The sequence below is a fragment of the Astatotilapia calliptera genome, chromosome 8 (genome assembly GCF_964374335.1).
Source record: "Astatotilapia calliptera chromosome 8, fAstCal68.1, whole genome shotgun sequence".
In the NCBI taxonomy this organism is placed as follows: Eukaryota; Metazoa; Chordata; class Actinopteri; order Cichliformes; family Cichlidae; genus Astatotilapia; species Astatotilapia calliptera.
In genome coordinates this window covers 8,771,514-8,791,387 of record NC_137429.1, presented here as the reverse complement: position 1 = coordinate 8,791,387, position 19,874 = coordinate 8,771,514, and the positions used below count along the sequence as shown (strand labels likewise).

At 39.0% G+C, this 19,874-nt stretch overlaps 1 protein-coding gene across 2 annotated transcripts; it reads right to left on the bottom strand.

Annotated features, from left to right (window-relative positions):
• Positions 1-885: 885 nt before the first annotated feature.
• Positions 886-19,021, bottom strand: LOC113028214 (alpha-2,8-sialyltransferase 8F-like). 2 transcript variants are annotated; one of them, XR_013910925.1, is made up of 9 exons: positions 18,676-19,021; positions 16,986-17,498; positions 16,779-16,899; positions 16,594-16,647; positions 6,189-6,257; positions 5,990-6,064; positions 2,259-2,371; positions 2,084-2,176; positions 886-1,998 (listed from the first exon to the last, which is right to left on the bottom strand). XR_013910925.1 is itself a non-coding variant. In XM_026178298.2 (7 exons), exons 1-7 carry the CDS (start codon positions 18,759-18,761, stop codon positions 1,521-1,523), a joined length of 1,056 nt encoding a protein of 351 aa, XP_026034083.1. In that variant the 5' UTR covers positions 18,762-18,832; the 3' UTR covers positions 948-1,520. The 2 variants fall into 2 exon arrangements, 1 of the variants encoding a protein (XP_026034083.1); XM_026178298.2 differs by lacking the exons at positions 16,594-16,647; positions 16,779-16,899; positions 16,986-17,498 and adding an exon at positions 3,523-3,664 and having other exon boundaries at positions 948-1,998; positions 18,676-18,832.
• Between the last annotated feature and the right edge of the window lie 853 nt (positions 19,022-19,874).

Genomic DNA, 19,874 nt, shown 5'->3' with positions numbered 1-19,874 from the left:
TGTCCATCTGCCACTTGCATTTCCTTACCTGGATGATTGAGCATGCATCAAGACATGCCTACTTATTATTATTATTTTTTTAAAACTTAACTTAAACATCTTGAACAAACTTAACATAGCATTTTGTTTGATGTCTTTGGATTAGGGTCAGTTGCACTCTTACACAGATATTCTTCCAAACTTCTGTAGTTGATTGCTTTTCTGCTTATGATTTTTCAGCTCATTGCAATAGTATCAGTTTAATCAAAGAACATTAACAGTTAATATTTTGTTCAGATAAAAAAGTGCTTCATATGTTTTCGATACAGTAAATGTATTGTTTATGAATCTGATATCTGCCATTGAGAGTCATTTTGTTTTAGTGTAAAATAAAATGAAAAATAAAATCTATTATTAACAGACTTCTTGAGATGTAGCAGAATTATAAAATTAGCATATAAAGTTTTGGGTTTTGTTTTTACTGATGACTTATTTACGTAGATGAATACAAATTTATTCATTATTTAAGTAAAGGTATTACTTTAATTAAGCTATTTATTACTATAAATCAGGTTTTCATCATATAAATAACTCCTTTAGACAGCTACTAAACTGGATTTATGTGCAATATGATGGAATTTTCTAAATAAACAATGTTTCACAGCAACATCTGTTTGTTTTAAAGTTCCATCTAGTAAAACCTAGCTTGACATGGCATTTTTGACACTGGTGATATATTCTCTGAGCACTTGAAAAGTCTTAAAACTGTAAACCTGCTGTAAATATAAAATTAATACAAAATTTACTGTTTTTAATTTGAAAGTGCTCTGTCAACAGTCAGTGCTGAAGGGGAACATCTTTGGTACAGCTGTAGTAACAGTGAAGTGACTAAAAGCAGATGATAAATTTGGTAGTGGTATTCGCATTCCTGCAATTTTTTATTAGTATAGATAAAGCATGTATGAATGCAGCGTTTATAGCCCATTTAATGACAATGACAATTTAATTTGCATAGTACATTTCATTACATGGAAACACAATGTGATCACCAATGTAAAGAAATAGGCAAATTTACAATGGCAGGGAAAACAACAGAACAAAATAAAAAAAAACAGAATAACAAAACCTATTAACTGTAGACCTGTGTGAACGGAAAGATTTAGAATCTGGTGTTGAATGTACGGACAGTAATTGATCTCAAGTCAGGTAGCTTGTTCTAAAAAAAACACGACTAAAATAACTGACACTCACATTTAGATCTAATTCTAGAAAAAGTTTTTTAAAAATGAAAAGCAAACAGATATTGTTTTCTTAATGTTCAATGTGAGATATTAAATTTCTTGATATACACTAGAAGCTGTGAAGCTCAGAGAAATTCCCGCGAGTCACCAGTTCCAGGATTAAAGAGATTTGGAGATATATTGTAAGACTTTTAAAGTAAAATGTAGCCTACTTCTGACTAATACATATTGATTTCAGTGAAAATGTCTTGGCTTCGCAGTTGGACACTTAAGCATTTTTTTTTTATTCCATCATTTAAACTAGACCTGACCTGATTTGCAGTCTCCAAGGTGAAGCTTGAGCACACCCTTATTGTGCAGCTGTACCCAGTGGTAAAACTCATTTGGCATTGAATGGACTCTTGCATTATATGGTACATTATCATAGTAGTGGTTAGTTAGGGGAAAGAGTCTATCTGGGTGATTACTAAAGGGCCAGAATCCATACAGATGCACTGTTTCACATAATTCCAGGGCCAGACTAGTTATATATAATCCAGTGCTAGGTCGATATTCCTTTAACCCCTGGGATTTCCAGAATTTGACCAGTCTTTCAAGGTACAGAGGGTTTAAGAAGATTGGTTGAATAGGGATTTTCATGTCCTCAATGGCATACACAGCCCGCTGACACACACCCCTACTAAAACCAAAGGAGAAGCAAGGAAAGAGGAGCAGGGAGTTGCCATACTGGTGGAGGCTGTCTGCAAACGGCCGGCGACGTCCCGTCAGTGACCCATACCTGCAAATTAAACAACAACGCTTAAAGCAACAAGACAAAAAAAAAAACCCAATTCAGTTCCATGTTAGAATAAATGTTTGCTCACTTATTTATGAAGATGGTTGGGTTTGCTGTCACAAGGTTAGTCTTTATGCCAACATCATTCTTAAATTCATTTTCCAGAGGAGGTAGGTTGCACCTGAAAACACAACAAAATATTTCTTACAGAGAGATGAGTTGTCGTCATGATTTTGGTGCTATACACATGACATATTTCTCACCTAAAAACAAAATCAGCTGAATCAATTATTTTTCCACAGCCGCTGTTTGTCAGAATCCCACCACTCCCAACAACTGAACAAGTGTCCCATCTCTTTTTTGAGAAAGGATTTTCCTGGAATTGACATCAACAGATTACACATTACAAAAAGAGCAAGATTTATACTGTTTCTAATGTACTATGTGTGAGAGACAAGTACTCATTGTATTTAAGGAATTATGTCAAATCTGTAGGATGAGAACAACAAAGAAAAAAGTCCAAAGTAATGTGAAATTCAGAATAGCATTCATTACATGCCTATGTATTGTGTTAGGGTTGAAAACTTTTGATTTTTTTAATTTAAATTATTAGATAAAGCTGTTTTAATATTTTATTTATACACAATGCAAATATGCTCATAAACTGGCTCAGGAAATGCGAACGAGACCCCCAAGGCTCTTGAACTGGGCCTTAGAATAATAAGCAGATAGCCAAGGCTACGCAGGGGTTGTTTTTCTTCTCTGTTTCTCATTCCAGAACAAGCAAATACGAGGTGAGGTCGGACTGAACGGGGAGGATTCACAGCAAACTGCCACGTTTGTGTTGGGAGAAGATAATCTTTGTTATTGTCACAGTATAAACCTGTACAGCCCTGATCCAGGGTCATCTTTTCTGTGAAACAGTTCGCTGGTTCACAAAAAAGTCCAGCGCTGTAACTTGTAATTTCAACTGCTCAAACAAATTACATTTTTTAAACTACAAATATTTCTCCTGAATTCCTTCTGAAAAATCTGAACATAACAATTGTAAGTATAGACATTGGCAGTAAGAAACAGCTGGATAGAGCATAATTATCACTTTGACTTTGAATTTGATATGTCATTTTAAATCTTTATGTGTTACTTTCAATATGTTGACAATACAAACCACACTTATATGAACCATAGTCAAGTTAGAAGGTTTTTTGTCCTTTTTAAACCAATAAATAATTAAGAGACAGAACTCTGACAGAACTTATTAAGACAGATGAACTGCTGCAAAAGTACTCTGGGCAGCTAATGTAGGAATATGCTAAAGAATTTCATTTGATTCAATCCGTTAAGGGTGCAGGTCCCCAGATTTAGCACATGACTAAACATGTGATATAAGAACTTAGTAATACTATGTTAGAACATTTGAAGAATAATTAGGACATGAAACATGCAGCAGATTTTGTCTGAGTTCATTCTAGCGCATTCATAAAGAATACATTTCAAGGCATGTTCCCATCTTTAAGAAATACATACTTTGATAAAGGCCTTGAAAAGCACTGGGGTCACGGGAATGACAGTCCTGTCCTTATCACAGACAATCTTAGATCCCACTGGAGTGTTTTCCTGAGTGATAATGCCATTGTTGGATCCATTGCAATTGATGTTCAGCTGTAATCTTGAAAAATAATAAATGAATAAATAAATAAATGTTTAAAGTTAGCTTTAGTGTTAAGGTGAAAGATTTGTGGTTTAAAATACAGTACACCTGTATTGTAAGTGTCATTTCTGCTACGTATGTATAAAAAGCAAACAAATCCCACATGAATTCAGTGTGTTATTTAAAACACTGATTTTATTTTATTTAAAACACTGAAAGCAATACAGTTTTATATTAGTTAATTTAATTTTAATTTCCAATGATGAATTTCAGCTACAGCAAATCAGGCTTACCAGAGAGGGAAAACAATTCAAATAAATGTTTTCATTTATGTAGTATTTGAATAGGCTTCAGTGGTTTGAATGGAAATGATTATTTAACCATAATGAAAGCCATTTAACTTCAGGCAGCTACAGATACAGCATACATGTAGAACAGACAACCTGTCTTTTGTCTTTAGATTGTATTTCATATTAATTTGTCTATTGTTGTATATTATGTTTACAGTTAGTGTTTTTTATGTTTAGTTTTTTCTTTGGCAATATTTGGCTTAACTCTTCAGCAATTAAAGACATTTTTATACAAAGTTCCCTATTCTGAGTGGTTCAAATGTAATTTGACAGTTGAATGATAACCAGTTTCATGTCCTGCTGAACCCCTTCTTAATTCATAAAAAATTATGCAGATGTAATATCTGAAGTTAATTTAAAGTCTCGATTTTATATTTTGTAACTTTTCCTCTGATTCTAAATATAAGAAATGTCAATGCAAATGAAGGAAGCCATTATTAGGTTGGAAAAAAGAGAGCAAAAAATTAACAGACTGATTCTTTCTTTAAAAGAAAGACTGCAGTGAATCAGCTCAGCAGCAAAAAGACCTGAAAGACCACAGAAGTGCAGGATAACAGAATTATTTACATAGTCAATGAGAAGAATTTTACAGCATCTTACCAATTAAGGAACACTCTCAAGTGTACAATCAATAAAGAGATGCTTTCATGAATGTAAATACTAGGGTTGGGAATTGGTAAGAATGTAGCAATTCTGATTCTATCATCAATATCACTTATCAATTCGATTCCTTATTGATCTCCTTACTGATTCTCATTGGCTCCATTTTGGGAGTTACTGCCATCTCTAAGCAGCATATCAAACACATTACATTCATGGAAATTAATTAGATGCTGTGGGTCAAATATTTGTGCATGTTGGAGGTATTTAAGCTCCTTGTTGCAATCGGTGTTGGGTCTGTGTTTCCACAGGCCCCGCAAGTTTAGAGACTTATTCCTCATGAGAACGAAAACAAGACAGAACATCTTCAACCGGTCTTTAACTCGCTAACGAGGGAAGCTTTGGTCAGAACCAGGCGGTGGAGCATAATGCTCATCACCTGTCTCTAGCCCAAATCCTTCAAAGAGCAGCTCTCCTCGTAGCCTTTTTATTGACAAACTGTTACAATATACAATAGTTTACACAATACAACACAACACAAGCACCTTCCACTGTAAAACCCACCAATGGTTCTAAGACAAGACACTATGTGTGTGTGTGTGTGCACGTGTAAGCATGTGTGCAAGAATGTGTGTGTGTGTGTGTGTGTGTGTCGTGGGGGTGCGTTTGTGTGACTTCCTGCTCACCAAAAGGATCATAAAAACAGGAAGCTTACAACACAAGAACCAGATCTTTCAGATAGGATGTATCTACAATAAAACCTCCCCCAGCACCAGAGTAGCTGGAGAGGTGGTCAGAGACAAAAGAATGTCTTTGGTCCTACTGCTTGAAACAATGTAGAGATGGTAAGCATAAAAATGACAACATTTAACAATTCAATTTAACAATCGGTGTTTAAGTCATTATTCGAAAAAATAATGTATTACACAAAACACTTTTATTAAAAGTAATTCAGTACTTTACTTCAGCGGTCCCCAACCCCCGGGCCTCGGACCGGTACCAGTCCGTGAGTTGTTTGGTACCGGGCCGCGAGAGTTGAGTCTCAGGTGTGAAATGTATGGTTTTCAGGGTTTTTATCGGTTTTCAGCGTTATTTTGTTATCGTTTTTATCGTTTACTCGGTTTTGTGTTATGAATTTTTTTCGGTACCGGTACTAGTTTTATTTTGTTGTATTTATCCGCGACACCTTAAAGGACGGTCCGTGGAAATATTGTTGGGCATAAACCGGCCGTGGCTCAAAAAAGGTTGGGGACCGCTGCTTTACTTAATTAGTCCTAGGAGGAAGTAATCTGTTAAACTATTGTTTACATTACAATTGCTTTTCTCTGTAAAATGACCTGTAATTCACTGTCTAATATCAGGATGTTAGAAGGCTTGAAGTGTATGATCTTACCTGAATCTGTGGTAATTCTCCTCCTGCTTTTTCCATGTTTGATTGTAGAGCTTTTTTACTTTATCGATGGCTTCCCTGTAATGCACAAGCATTCATACACACAGTTAGAAGTATCATGCCTGCAGGTCTGACATGACTCAATCTTGGCAAAAATACTGTAATTTATTAAGAAAAAAGTTATGACAGTGCTCGCTCTTACTTGCAGCCTTTACAAAGTTCAGAGGGCTTTGAGGCACTTCTTTGAGGAAGTGGTCGGTGAAATTCCAAACTGTGAGAAATAAATGAGACAGATTAGTATGTGCACATAAAAAAGTTACCTTTTCTTGTACCCATTTTTTCCCTCAGCTTCATTGCTGTTGTTCTTTTCTGTACATGTGTTGGAAGGTCATGATCTTAACTCATTGTGTCTGAACCCTGTTCTTATGCTACCTGCAAAAATTCCAAAAGTTACCTACATATTCAATATAATATTAGATCAGATATCTGCGTTATAAACAACTTGTTACATGTTTTGTTTTGTTTTTTCATGGTGTTAAATGTCTTGGAAAACAAACTAATTCCACTTCACAGTTTGAAGTATCATCGCTGCAGGGCTGACATGGCCAACTCTGTGTTATTCAAAGGTTGCTAGGAAGTACTGGTGGTTTGTGGCAAGTTAGATTGATTAGTCTAGTCAGTATTGCGGTGAAGTTTAGAGTAGTGCCATTGATGATGAACTGGTGCAGAGCAGCTTTACTGCTTCCTGTCATAATTCAGTCACATCAACCATACCAGAGATCAATTTGAATTTAGGTGGATGATCGTGTTTGGATTTACTCACTCACTAATGTGTGCTTCAATCTCGTTGAATTTAGTTGTGCAAATCAATAAAGAGCAGTGAATTCTATTCCCAACTACAACCAATCTTAGGTTTCACACTAAGATTGGCTGTCAAATCTCACTTTAGACCTTACATACTCTTTTTTTAAGGCAAAGCCAATTTAAATCACTCTTATTTATTATTTCTTTTATTTTCTGCTTTTTTTTTTTTTTTTTTAATCAGCTTGTATTTATAAACAAGAAACACTCCTAGAGTGAAAACCTCTGCCAAGGAAGCTCACTCTCTGGGCACTATTAAAGAAACAGCATTGTATTAGGATAGGCTCCAGCCCCCCTGTGGCCCTGATAAGGATAAGCGGAAGAGAATGGATGGATGGATGGATGGATGGATAAACCAGTATAATGTCCTAAATGTTACCAACACAAACAAAGACAGGAGAATTTTAAGTATAGTGTTCAAGATAAAAGATATTTTTGGTAAATTGACTTTATCTGACCTTGAAGAAGATGTCAAAGGTCCAACGTAATTTGATATTTAGAATCCACATACATCTTTTCCTATGTGCCTATACGTAGTGTGATGCTCATTCTTCTTTGTTGGTGAGGGTTTTTTTTGCACCATATGTTTGCAGGGAAGCTGAAATATTTTAATACCTGTAAAGTAAATAGTGAAGAGGGAGTGAGTTTCCTTAGTTGGGGTTTGTAGTGACGTGTGAGAGAATAATTGACATGTAGGCAAACACATAATAAAGTTGGCACACATAATAAAGTTTGCCTGGCAGAGAGCTGGTACAAATGTCCTCCAAAGACCTAATTTTTATTTTTATACTTGAGTGCTGGGTCTGCGCTTCCACAGGCCCCGCTGGTTTTATTTATTCTTGTTAACGACAAGCAAGACGAACATCTTTTACTTGCTAGCAAGGGAGACTGGTCGGAACCAGGCTCTTGGAGCTGAATGCTCCTCACCTGTCTCCTAGCCATTCAATTCAATTCAATTCAATTTTATTTATATAGTGCCAAATCACAACAACAGTCGCCTCAAGGCGTTTATATATTGTACAGTATATCCTATAATAATAGATACAGAGAAAAACCCATAAACCCCTATGAGCAAGCACTTTGGCGACAGTGGAAAGGAAAAACTCCCTTTTAACAGTAAGAAACCTCCGGCAGAACCAGGCTCAGGGAGAGGCGGCCATCTGCAGCGGCAGCCTACACCTATTGCAGCATACCTAAGGAAGGATTCAGGGTCACCTGGTCCAGCCCTAACTATATGCTTTAACAAAAAGGAAAGTTTTAAGCCTAATCTTAAAAGTAGAGATAGTGTCTGTTAGAGCAGGGCGATATGACCAAAAATATTTATCACGATAAACATTTGAAAATTTGCGATAACGATATAACTGACGATATAATTGACACTAGACAAAATACTTCACAACTCCTCAACTTTATTAGTGCAAAAAATAAAATCAATGTATTTTCACTTAAACAAGCAGCTGTTTTTTATGTGCATTAAAGTTATATAAAAAATTAACAGTGCAAATGCAAATTCCTTGCTGACAGTTTAACCAAAAGGCATTTCCAGTGGAAATTGGCTGACATATCCTCAGCATAACCATGTATAATATCCACAAAACTTAAAAAGAGGTTATGCACACAATACAGTAATATTATGTTGAAGCACATTACGTATCACTCCGCGAGGCTCCTGCCTACAATAGCCACAACGCTCCGACAATCCATCAAGCAGTGCGGCTTCGTAGCTTAGCAAAGTCGTACTAAAACATTTGCCAGATTTTTGAGCGCCGTGTACCACATAAAATCGTTTCGAGGTCAGTAAACACAACCAGAATCCAAACATAAGGCACACGGGATTATAAGGGGGACTGTCGACTTTCAGAAAAATCAAAGGATTGATTTTAAGTGTGCCGTATTTTCCAAAAAACACGGTAATAACGACGGCCCGCTAGCATGTGCTACCAGAAATAGTGCTTTTGTGTATCTGACAGACGAAAGCTAAACCAGTTCCACACCACTGAAGTTGCAGCATTTTTACAAACCAATTCTGGTTCATCCGTTTCATTCAACATCCGCTTTCGTTCTTCTCATTCTCCGTCGCCGGCACGCTTTTTCCTCCATGTGCGTATGAAAACAAAGGTACTGCGCATGCGCGTTTTACCCATATTCTATCACGATATTTCAATTTCTTATCATTGCCCGACATTATACCGGTATTACCGTAAACGGTATGATATGGCCCAGCCCCGGTGTCTGTCTCCTGAATCCAAACTGGAAGCTGGCGCCTGAAAACTGAAGGCTCTCCCTCCCATTCTATTTTTAAATACTCTAGGAACAACAAGTAGGCCTGCAGTGTGAGAGCGAAGTGCTCTAATAGGGTGATATGGTACTACAAGGTCATTAAGATATGATGGGGCCTGATTATTTCGGACCTTGTATGTGAGGAGCAGGATTTTGAATTCAATTCTGGATTTAACAGGAGAAATATGCTCTCTCTTTCTAGTCCCTGTCAGGACTCTTGCTGCAGCATTTTGGATTAGCTGTAGACTTTTCAGAGAGTTTTTTGGACATCCTGATAATAATGAATTACAGTAGTCCAGCCTGGAAGTAATAAATGCATGAACTAGTTTTTCAGCGTCACTCTGAGAAAGGATATTTCTAATCTTATAGATGTTGCGCAAATGGAAGAACGCAGTCTTACATATTTGTTTAATATGTGCGTTGAAGGACATGTCTTGGTCAAAAATAACTCCAAGGTTCCTCACAGCGTTACTTGAGGCCAAGGTAATGCCATCCAGAGTAAGAATCTGGTTAGATACTATGTTTCTAAGATTTTCAGGGCCGAGTACAATAACCTCAGTTTTATCTGAATTAAGAAGCGGAAAGTTAGCAGCCATCCAGGTCTTTATGTCTTTAAGACATTCCTGCAGTTTAACCAAATGGTGTGTGTTACCTGGCTTCATGGATAGATAGAGCTGGGTGTCATCTGCATAGCAGTGAAAATGTATGCTATGTCTTCTAATGATGCTGCCTAAGGGAAGCATGTATAATGTAAACAGAATTGGTCCTAGCACTGAACCCTGTGGAACTCCATAACTGACCTTAGTGTGTGAAGAGGACTCTCCATTTACATGTACAAACTGGAGTCTGTTAGACAGATATGATACAAACCACTGCAGTGCAGTACCTGTAATACCTACAGCATGTTCTAATCGCTCTAATAGGATATTATGGTCAACAGTATCGAATGCTGCACTGAGGTCTAGCAGGACAAGCACAGAGACGAGTCCACTGTCAGAAGCCATAAGAAGATCACTTGTAACCTTCACTAAAGCTGTTTCTGTGCTGTGATGAGCTCTGAAACCTGACTGAAACTCTTCAAATAAGCCTTTCCTCTGCAGATGATCTGTTAGCTGTTTGACAACTACTCTTTCAAGGATTTTTGATATGAAAGGAAAGTTGGAGATTGGCCTATAATTAGCTAAGACAGTTGGGTCTAGAGATGCTTTTTAAGTGAAGGTTTAACTACTGCCAGCTTGAAGGCCTGTGGTACATAGCCGGTTATTAGAGATAGGTTGATCATATTTAAGATTTAAACATTAATTAATGGCAGGACTTCTTTGAGCAGTTTTGTAGGAATGGGGTCTAAAAGACACGTTGATTATTGAAGTTAACTCAGAAAGATCAATTAGAGAAAAAGAGTCTAACTTAATATCAATGGTACTAAAATTAGCTGTAGATAATATTACATCTGTGGGATGATTATTGGTAATTTTTTCTCTAATGTAAAAATTTTATTTGTGAAGAAGTTCATGAAGTCATTACTAGTTAACGTTAAAGGGATGGTTGGCTCAAAAGAGCTCTGACTTTTTGTCAGCCTGGCTACAGTGCTGAAGAGAAACCTGGGGTTGTTCTTATTTTCTTCAATCGGTGATGAATAGTAAGATGTTCTGGCTTTGCGGAGGGCTTTCTTATAAAGCAGCAAACTTTTTCTCCAGGCTAAATGATGATCCTCTAAATTTGTGACACAGCATTTCCTCTCCAGCTTGTGAGTCATCTGCTTTAGGCTACGTGTTTGAGAATTATACCACGGAGTCAGGTACTTCTGATTTGAGACCTTAGTTTTCACAGGAGCTACAGTATCCAGAGTCGTACGTAGTGAGGAGGTGGAATTATTAACAAGATAATCGACCTCTGTTGGGGTAGCGTTCAGATAGCTGCTCTGTGTTGGTACAGGGCATTGAAGATGATAACAGTGGGTGGATTATATTCTTATCCAGTGTGTGAATGTGTGTGTGAATGGGTGGATGACTGGATATGTAAAGCGCTTTGGGGTCCTTAGGGACTAGTAAAGCGCTATATAAATACAGGCCATTTACCATTTACCATTTAAACTTAGTTACAGCGCTTTCAGAAAGACATCTACTGTGATGAAGTCTACGCTCCACTGCTGTGTAATCAATTATTGTAAATGTAAATGTTATCAGGAAATGATCAGACAGGAGAGGGTTTTCAGTAAACACTGTTAAATGTTCAGTTTCTATGCCATATGTTAAAACAAGATCTAGAGTGTGATTAAAATGGTGGGTGGGTTCTTTGAAAGTTTGAGAGAAGCCAAATTGAGTCTAATAACAGATTAAATGCTGTGTTGAGGCTGTCATTTTAACATCTACATGGATGTTAAAATCACCCACAATAATTATTTTATCTGAGCTGAGCACTAAATCAGATAAAAAGTCTGAGAAATCAGAGAGAAACTCTGTGTAAGGCCCAGGTGGACGACAGATGATAACAAGTAAGACTGGTTTCTGAGTTTTACAGCTGGGGTGGACAAGGTTAAGCATTAGGCTTTCAAATGAATTAAAAGTCTGTCTTGGTCTTTCGTTGATTAATAGGCTGGTGGGAAAAATTGCTGCCACACCGAAAACCGGTTCTTGTTGAGAACCGGTTCCCACTGTTTCAATTCCTTGGAGTTGTTTGCCAATTTTGCAAACGATTCCCTTATTGATTCCAGTCGCCCCGAATGACGTCACCACGTTGCGGAGCGTCATTTACCTGGCAGGAAACACGGCGTGTAAGCGGCTCAAACACTAAAAAGTTTGATTATACTTTACGAGAACGGATGACAACAGGGCAACTTGCAATACTTGCAAAGTAGATATTTCATTTAAGGAAACACTACGAATATGCAAAAGCATTTGCTCACAAAACACGTGATAACCTTAAATGAATGTTGTGTTTTTAATTCCGCTCCGGACTCGTGAATCTCAACCCAGCAGCACCGGTAACGTTTGCACATCCTCTCCCATTAATGCGGCAGGTAAATAATCAACTAACAGTGCATATTATGTTAGTGAGATCTGCCTTATTACAAAACCTGCCATTACTGTGTATTTAGGTGACCATGATGAGAGAGACAGACAGAGTCTGGCTCAGATGCTGGCAGTTCTCACTGCAGTCTACCGGTAGCATCTCCTTTCAGGCCAGGATAGACGAATGTCACCGAGCAGTGACTAAATTTGTGGTAAAAGGCTTGCACCCATTTGCCACAGCAGATGCCCCGATTTTCGGTAAGTGAATGTGTTTAATTGTAGGCAGGGACATTACTGGATATTCTTGTGTAATTGCTACAGAATAATTTATGTTATACTTTGTTATTGCTACAGAAGAATATTTATTTTATTATTTTACATTTACAATTTTTTTCCCCGGGGACCCTGTGACACCCCATTGAAGAGCCGTAGGCTGGATCTTCTAAGATCACACTGCTGTAAGGCCATGTTACTCCTAATTTCTATCTTGTTCAAAGAGAAGATATAAAACAAAGTTCTAAGCTAATCGACCTTAGTGTTCTCCTTTAAAAAAAAGAAAAAAAAGAATCAATAACAGAATTGATAAAGAATCGAAAATGGAATCTGAATCGTGAAAATCTTATCAATACCCATCCCTACACACCGCCCCCTCGGCCTGTGCTTCGAGATTTCTGGTAGTTAGAATGACTCGGGGGTGTTGATTCATTTAAACTAACATAATCATCCTGCTGCAACCAGGTTTCTGTAAGGCAAAGTAAATCGATTTGTTGATCAATTATTAAGTCATGTACTAACAGAGACTTGGAGCAGAGAGACCTAATATTTAATAATCCACATTTCACTGTTTTACTCTTTGGTTCAGATGTGGATACTGTATTGTTCTTTCTTTGTGATTTTTTATGTTTAAGTTGTTTATTGCTGGTTTTTAGTTTGTTTTTTGTCTGTTTGGGAGCTGACACAGTCTCAATGGAGATGGGTTTTTAGGGGGGGTAGCAGGAAGAGAGAAGCTGCAGAGAGGCTTGTAAGACTGCAACTCTGCTCTAGCCAGCATCCAATAAACAGCCTTCCTTGCCTCCTTTTATTCTGTGAACACAAGCACCACCCATTGTAAAACCCCCCAATGGTCACAAAAGATAAGGTACTATGTGTGTGCACGTGTGTGCACGTGTAAGCACGTGTATGTATGTTAGAGTTGTGTCAGTTGCGAACGAAACGGCTCGTAGAGCCGACACTTTGACGTGAACGATGCGAGCCGGCTCGTGTTTCCCCCCCCCCCCCTTTCTCTCACCCTCTGTCTCCCACTTTTTTTCCCACTTCACTCCGCACGCGACTTGTGCTTTGCACTGGGAAGAGGGCGGAGGGATGGTAGTAATATTCTCAGTAGAACAGAGCTGGAGGGAAAGAGAGAGAAAGAGAGCCATGTGTCTTGGAATTTGTACAAGCTCTTTGGAGTTTGTACGTGCTTTGTCTCTTAGGGGCCACCGTATATATTTATTTATATATAAACATATATAAGTAAAACCACATTTTTTTTACATTAGTAATTCGTTTTGTGCATAATTTTATATTGTTGTTAATAATAAATTAATTAAAGCAACAAAACAACCTGAAGAGCCGGTTGGGAGCCGAAAGAGCCGGCTCTTTTTAGCGCTACTACTGTATGTGTCTGAACATGCATGTATGTGCAAGAATATGTGTGTGTGTGTGTGTGTGTGTGTGTGTGTGTGTGTGTGTCCTCCTGCCCAGAAAAGGGTAATAAAAGCAGGAAGTTTATGACACAAGAAAACAGAACCTTCAGATAGGATGTGCCTATAATAAAACACTTCAGCCTCCCCCACCAACAAACTGGCTGGAGAGATGGTCAGAAACACAGGAATGTCATTGATCATGCTGCTTGAACTAAGACTTACAAATTTAAGTAACACAGTGACAACATTTAACAATTTGACTCCAACATTGAGAACCTTTTAGAGCCTGCACTTCTTCACTTTTTTTTTTAATTTGAGGAAAGAAGTTGAATTAGTACGTTTACTAGAGTATTTTTTGTCACGGCTGGGGGCAGTCGTGTGGTGTATTGAAAAAAGGATCTGTTGGGAAGCATTTAAGTAACAAAGTGTTGCAGGTTACCTTTGTGGTGGCCATCTTGTTTTCCCAGTAAAGAGGAAGCCTGCCTCAATTGCAGCTCTTTTATAGGCCAGTCTGTATTAAGAAGGTGTGTCTTTAGAGTATTTAAAGGGAGCAGGAAATGGATTGGGGGCCATTTTGAAAAGTTGCTGTCTGCATGTGTATGATGTTGGCAAGAGATAATAAAACAATTACTTTAATTAAGATAGAGTGAAGTCTGATGTTTCCCTCACCACCCCTCACTGTGTAACAGTTGGATCCAACTAGTGATGGGCAGATGAAGCCCCATGAAGCACTGAAGCTTTTCATCCAATTGGTTCACCCCAACGCGAAGCTTCATGAAGCTTCATTTGCTCTAGCAGGACACCTACTGGACGTAAAAATAATAGCTGGCATGAATTTGAAGAGTGTGGCATTTTGCACACAGCCTGTAAATGTCAACAACAAAAGGAGTGTGTAAAACATGTATATTGTAGTGATGGCAGTATACTGTGTATATTTATAGTGGCAGTATGGGAAATGATTATTTGGAAATGCTTGAAATGGAAATGATCATTTACTGTGAGGTGAGGTGTGGTTGGGGTGTGGACAGTAGTTGTGCTTTTGTAACGTTGAGGTATGGACAGCTACACAGTCCTGCCTGTTCACATTTTATTCTGTAAAAACTAAATTTTCACTGCTTTTATGACCTTTTTAGTGGGGAGAACATAGCTAGGATTTAATGATTTAACAAATCTTTTGAATCCTTTGTCCTCCACAATGCTAAATAGCTGGGAGTCCTCAATCACCATGCTGACCAGGGGCCCGTTCTTCGTACGTCGCTTACTACATCCAAGATCAAATGACACATCCAAGACCAAATCATCGCGCTAACCATGAGCTCGCTAATCCGGTTCTCCGAACACACCTGCTGTTGACGATTAGTACAGCTGGATGAAGTAATGTGAGATCACTGGGTGTCGTAAAAGGGGCTACGCATCGATAGTAGAAACATTGATCGGCAACCCTCTGATTGGTCGGCGAAAATGTCGAAGGAGCGCGCTCGGTATTTTTCGGCAGCAGAGCAAGAACTCTTGATTGAGGGATTTCAGGAGTTTCAGAGTTTAATCAGAACGCAAGGGAACACTGCAAAGGCTGCAAAAGCAAGGAGAGAGGGCTGGCAGAAAGTTGCTGACAAATTAAACTCGTAAGTAATTTAATAATAACAATAATAATGGAGTGGATTGATATAGCGCTTTCCAAGGCACCCAAAGCGCTTTACAATGCCACTATTCAATCACTCTCACATTCACACACTGGTGGAGGCAGCTACAGTTGTAGCCATAGCTGCCCTGGGGCAGACTGACAGAAGCCAGGCTGCCATATCGCGCCATCGGCCCCTCTGGCCAACACCAGTAGGCGGTAGGGTAAATTTATTGTATTACACTATATTATCCAATATTATATTACATTATATTATGTTATATTATATCCCCTTACACATTAGAGCCACAACAGGACCCACTAGAACATGGGAACAAGTAAAAGTGGAATATAAGAATATGCTACAGAATGGTAATATTTATCACTTATATTGCTTTTCGTCTCTAGGAAAGAGACCCTGAAATAATCTGTTTGTTTGTTCATAACAGCAACCAAGAAAAGGGCAGAGCAAAAAAAAAGACAGGTGGTGGTCCTGCACCCCCTCGTCAACAAGTTGGTTAAGTAAATAATACCCTCACGGGAATATCGATATCTCTCAATGAGCACACTGTCGCGCTGAGCTAAAGGATCCTGTCTATCCCGCAATATACGCTGAATTCTGAAAACTCTCCTTATCAATCTTGCACCTTCCGCAATGGGCTGCTCGCGTATACGGACAGGACATGGCTGCGACAGGCTTCCCAAATCCACCTTCGCTTTTATAGCCGTGGTCTCTCATCTTGATTACACAAAGTAATTTGCAATTACTACTCTGAAATATGAATTACATCTGTAATAATCACATACATGTAATAGAATGTTAATAGTACATTTCCCTTTTTTAGGAAATGACCTGTATGTATCTGTGTGAAATCAATAAAAGGATCAAGTGCTGCATTATCTTTAGTTACATTGATAATATTTATTTATGGTGAAACAGTGGTGGAATATCGCTGTTGCTTTCGTATAAATGAAGCGGACATACCTGCGTGGCCGCGATCTAATCCTGTTTACATAAAGTAAACCTGCTCCCGAGCAGGTTTACGCTTACGGCTCTGTTGCTATGGCAGCAAGTCCCGGATGAGCTTCGGGGAACCGAACGATCCAAGATCACGCGAAATCGTCAACAATCTAATCCAGCTAACTTACTTAGCGAGGTACGAAGAACGGGCCCCAGGTCTTCATCTATTTGAGATTGTTCTCCTGAGGAAAGACAATAAAGACAAAGCACAAATATAAATATCACACACGTAACTTATAACAGTTGTATAATATTGTTATATCATTTAGTAACATTACTGCATGCTATATTATCATTGCATTTGATGGCTCACCTGGTCTTGCTCCACAATCGGTGTCCCCCTTATTCTCATGCAAAGCTCTGTAGTGCCTAAGCATGGATGAGGTGTTGTTGTTGTCATATCCCAGCTCCCTGGCACATAGCAAACACTTCACCTTGTACAAAAGTCAAGACAGCTCAACATAAATTGTATTGCACCATCAGTATCATGAAAATACATCTTCTGTAGAAATTTACATACCTTGTTGGGAGGAATAAGATCAAAATGTTCCCACACAGGGGAGGACATCCTCCTCTTCTTAGCTGGCTCCATTCTCTCCTGACTTTCCTCACTCTCATAAACCTCCAAACGGTCTCCAAACTCTCACTAACCGCAACTCTCCATCAAACACCCACATTTTTGAATGAAGTCTGAGGGGTTTATATCGCTGTCATATCTCGCGGCAAAGTTCGAACCACTTCATGAACCAGTCACGTGGTACAGCCGGGCAGCGAGGCTTCGGACGTCATCATTTTCAGCTCCTCCCATAAATGAAGCAAGCCTCGATACGCGCTTCGCGGAAACGCCCCCTCCATTACTCGACACACGCTCCGAAGCCTCGATACAGAACGTCCCATCACTAGATCCAACTGTTACACAGTGAGGGGTGGTTGGATCCAACTGTTACACAGTGAGGGGTGGTTGGATCCAACTGTTACACAGTGAGGGGTGGTTGGATCCAACTGTTACACAGTGAGGGGTGGTTGGATCCAACTGTTACACAGTGAGGGGTGGTGAGGGAAACATCAGACTTCACTCTATCTTAATTAAAGTAATTGTTTTATTATCTCTTGCCAACATCATACACATGCAGACAGCAACTTTTCAAAATGGCCCCCAATCCATTTCCTGCTCCCTTTAAATACTCTAAAGACACACCTTAATACAGACTGGCCTATAAAAGAGCTGCAATTGAGGCAGGCTTCCTCTTTACTGGGAAAACAAGATGGCCACCACAAAGGTAACCTGCAACACTTTGTTACTTAAATGCTTCCCAACATGATCCAAAATGCAGGTACTGGCTGGGGTGCGAGTGAGTGTTTAATTTACAGCGGTGAGAAGGTGACAAAACAGGAAGAGCAGAGCGGGGAGTAAACAAACCTAAACTGGGAAAACTAAAGAACAAAACTAAAACCAGACACTCACGGGAAGAGGAGCAAAATGCACAAAGAGAGATGGCAGAGAGACGCAGAATGAATACCAGGTAACAGCATAATGCAGACTGACATGGAACTAAACAGACCACGCAACAGAGAGCACAGGAAAACACAGGGCTTAAATACACGGGGAGTAATCAGGGAATGGGCCACAGGAGGGAGACACAGCTGGGAGCAATTAGGCTAACGAGACAGGGGAGCGGTAAAACTGAACACACTGACATGAGACATGAACTTTCAGAATAAAACAGGAAACTAACAGACACAGAGAACCAGACAGGACACTGAACTTGACAGGCAGACTCATGAGCAGACACAATAACACCATGGACAGACAGAGGGAACACAGAGAAGTGGGAGCAGGCAGGCAAAGAACAGAAACCTAACAAATGGCAAAATCACAACAGAATACACAAATGAACAAAAGCATAAGGAAACACAAAACCCTGAGTCCTCAGACTCAGGACCATGACATTTTTAAGACCAAAATGTGTAGTTCTACTTATGTGAAGCATGTGTGTATTTCTTCCACCTCTGGCTTGCATTTGCATTTTACACAGCTTCCCAAGTGTTTCAGAATTGGGCTTGTATAATAAGAGTAAAACACTAACAGAGCTTGACTGTTTTTTTTCTGTAATAAAAAACAGTTACTTTTTTGTGGTTTCACAGTGATCAAAATATTTGTTTTACTGGCTTCTCCCTTTTCATTTGTAAGTACAAAGGTAGTTACTCACCTTTCTTCAAATGTGTACCAGATAAAAGCGCTCAGCAGACACCCCAAACAGAGGAGATTGGCCATCATCGAGAGCTGTTTCCTCATGTCTCTCCAGTGGTTCACATTTCACAGCACTCAATGTCATTTCACCTTATATATTTTTCCGGGTACTTCCTGTCTGTCTGGTTTGGCTGCCTGTTGCTGCTGTTGCTCGTTTCCATGTTTGTGTGTATGAAGGGGTGTGTGTGTTAGTGATGTGTGGAGCCGGGTTTTTGTTTTCTTTCTCTCACCCTCTCTCTTGCACTTTTTTTCCGTGTCACTCCGCACGCGAGCCTTGTGCTTTGTTACACTGGCGGTAGCATAGAAACAAAGGAAAAGAGAGCCAGGGACAACAATGTCACATTAGAAAGGTATAGTAATCATCCACTAGTGATGGGATTTCCGGCTCTTTCGGCTCGGCTCACTAAAAAGAGCCGGCTCTTCCGGCTCCGAACCAGCTCTTCAGGTTGTTTTGTTGCTTTAATTAATTTATTATTAACAATAATATAAAATTATGCACAAAAGGAATTACTAATGTTAAAAAACGTGGTTTTATTTATATATGTTTATATATAAATATTTACAGTGGCCCCTCGAGACAAAGCACGTACAAACTCCAAAACACATTTCTAGCATTAACTGAACTTCCAAAACAGAGCTACCTCGCTTAAATTACACAATTGAAAGCATATGTGTATGGCTTGTGTAACGATGTAAAAGAATGGATATGGTTTTGTTGTTGTTAAATTCCTGTTAAACTTGGGATCGCAACCATGGGTTTATTTTGGAACTTTTATTTTGAAAATCCGCAGCGGAAGTCTGCTACTGGTAAACGGGCTACCCCCTAAGCCTATCGTTAGTAGCAATGAAGCTTTCGCTGTGGTAAGTTCCTCTCCGTCCGCTCTCACAGAGCATGAGTTTAAAACATATTTGAAAATCCTCATTGAAGCTAATATGACAGTGCACTAACTGCATGAACTGCCCATACGGTAGTATTTGAGTAGATTTCAGGTTTATGACCGTGTTTTGCAGTTAATAGATTAGACGGTAAGAAAAATGGACACGTGGAGCTAGCGGCTAACAGCTAGAGGAGGCTGTCGTGTCTAATAATTTTGAAACTTCTCTCAATAGTTTGGGCGGAATCCTGTTGCTGAAACCCATGGTTATTCATGTCCCATG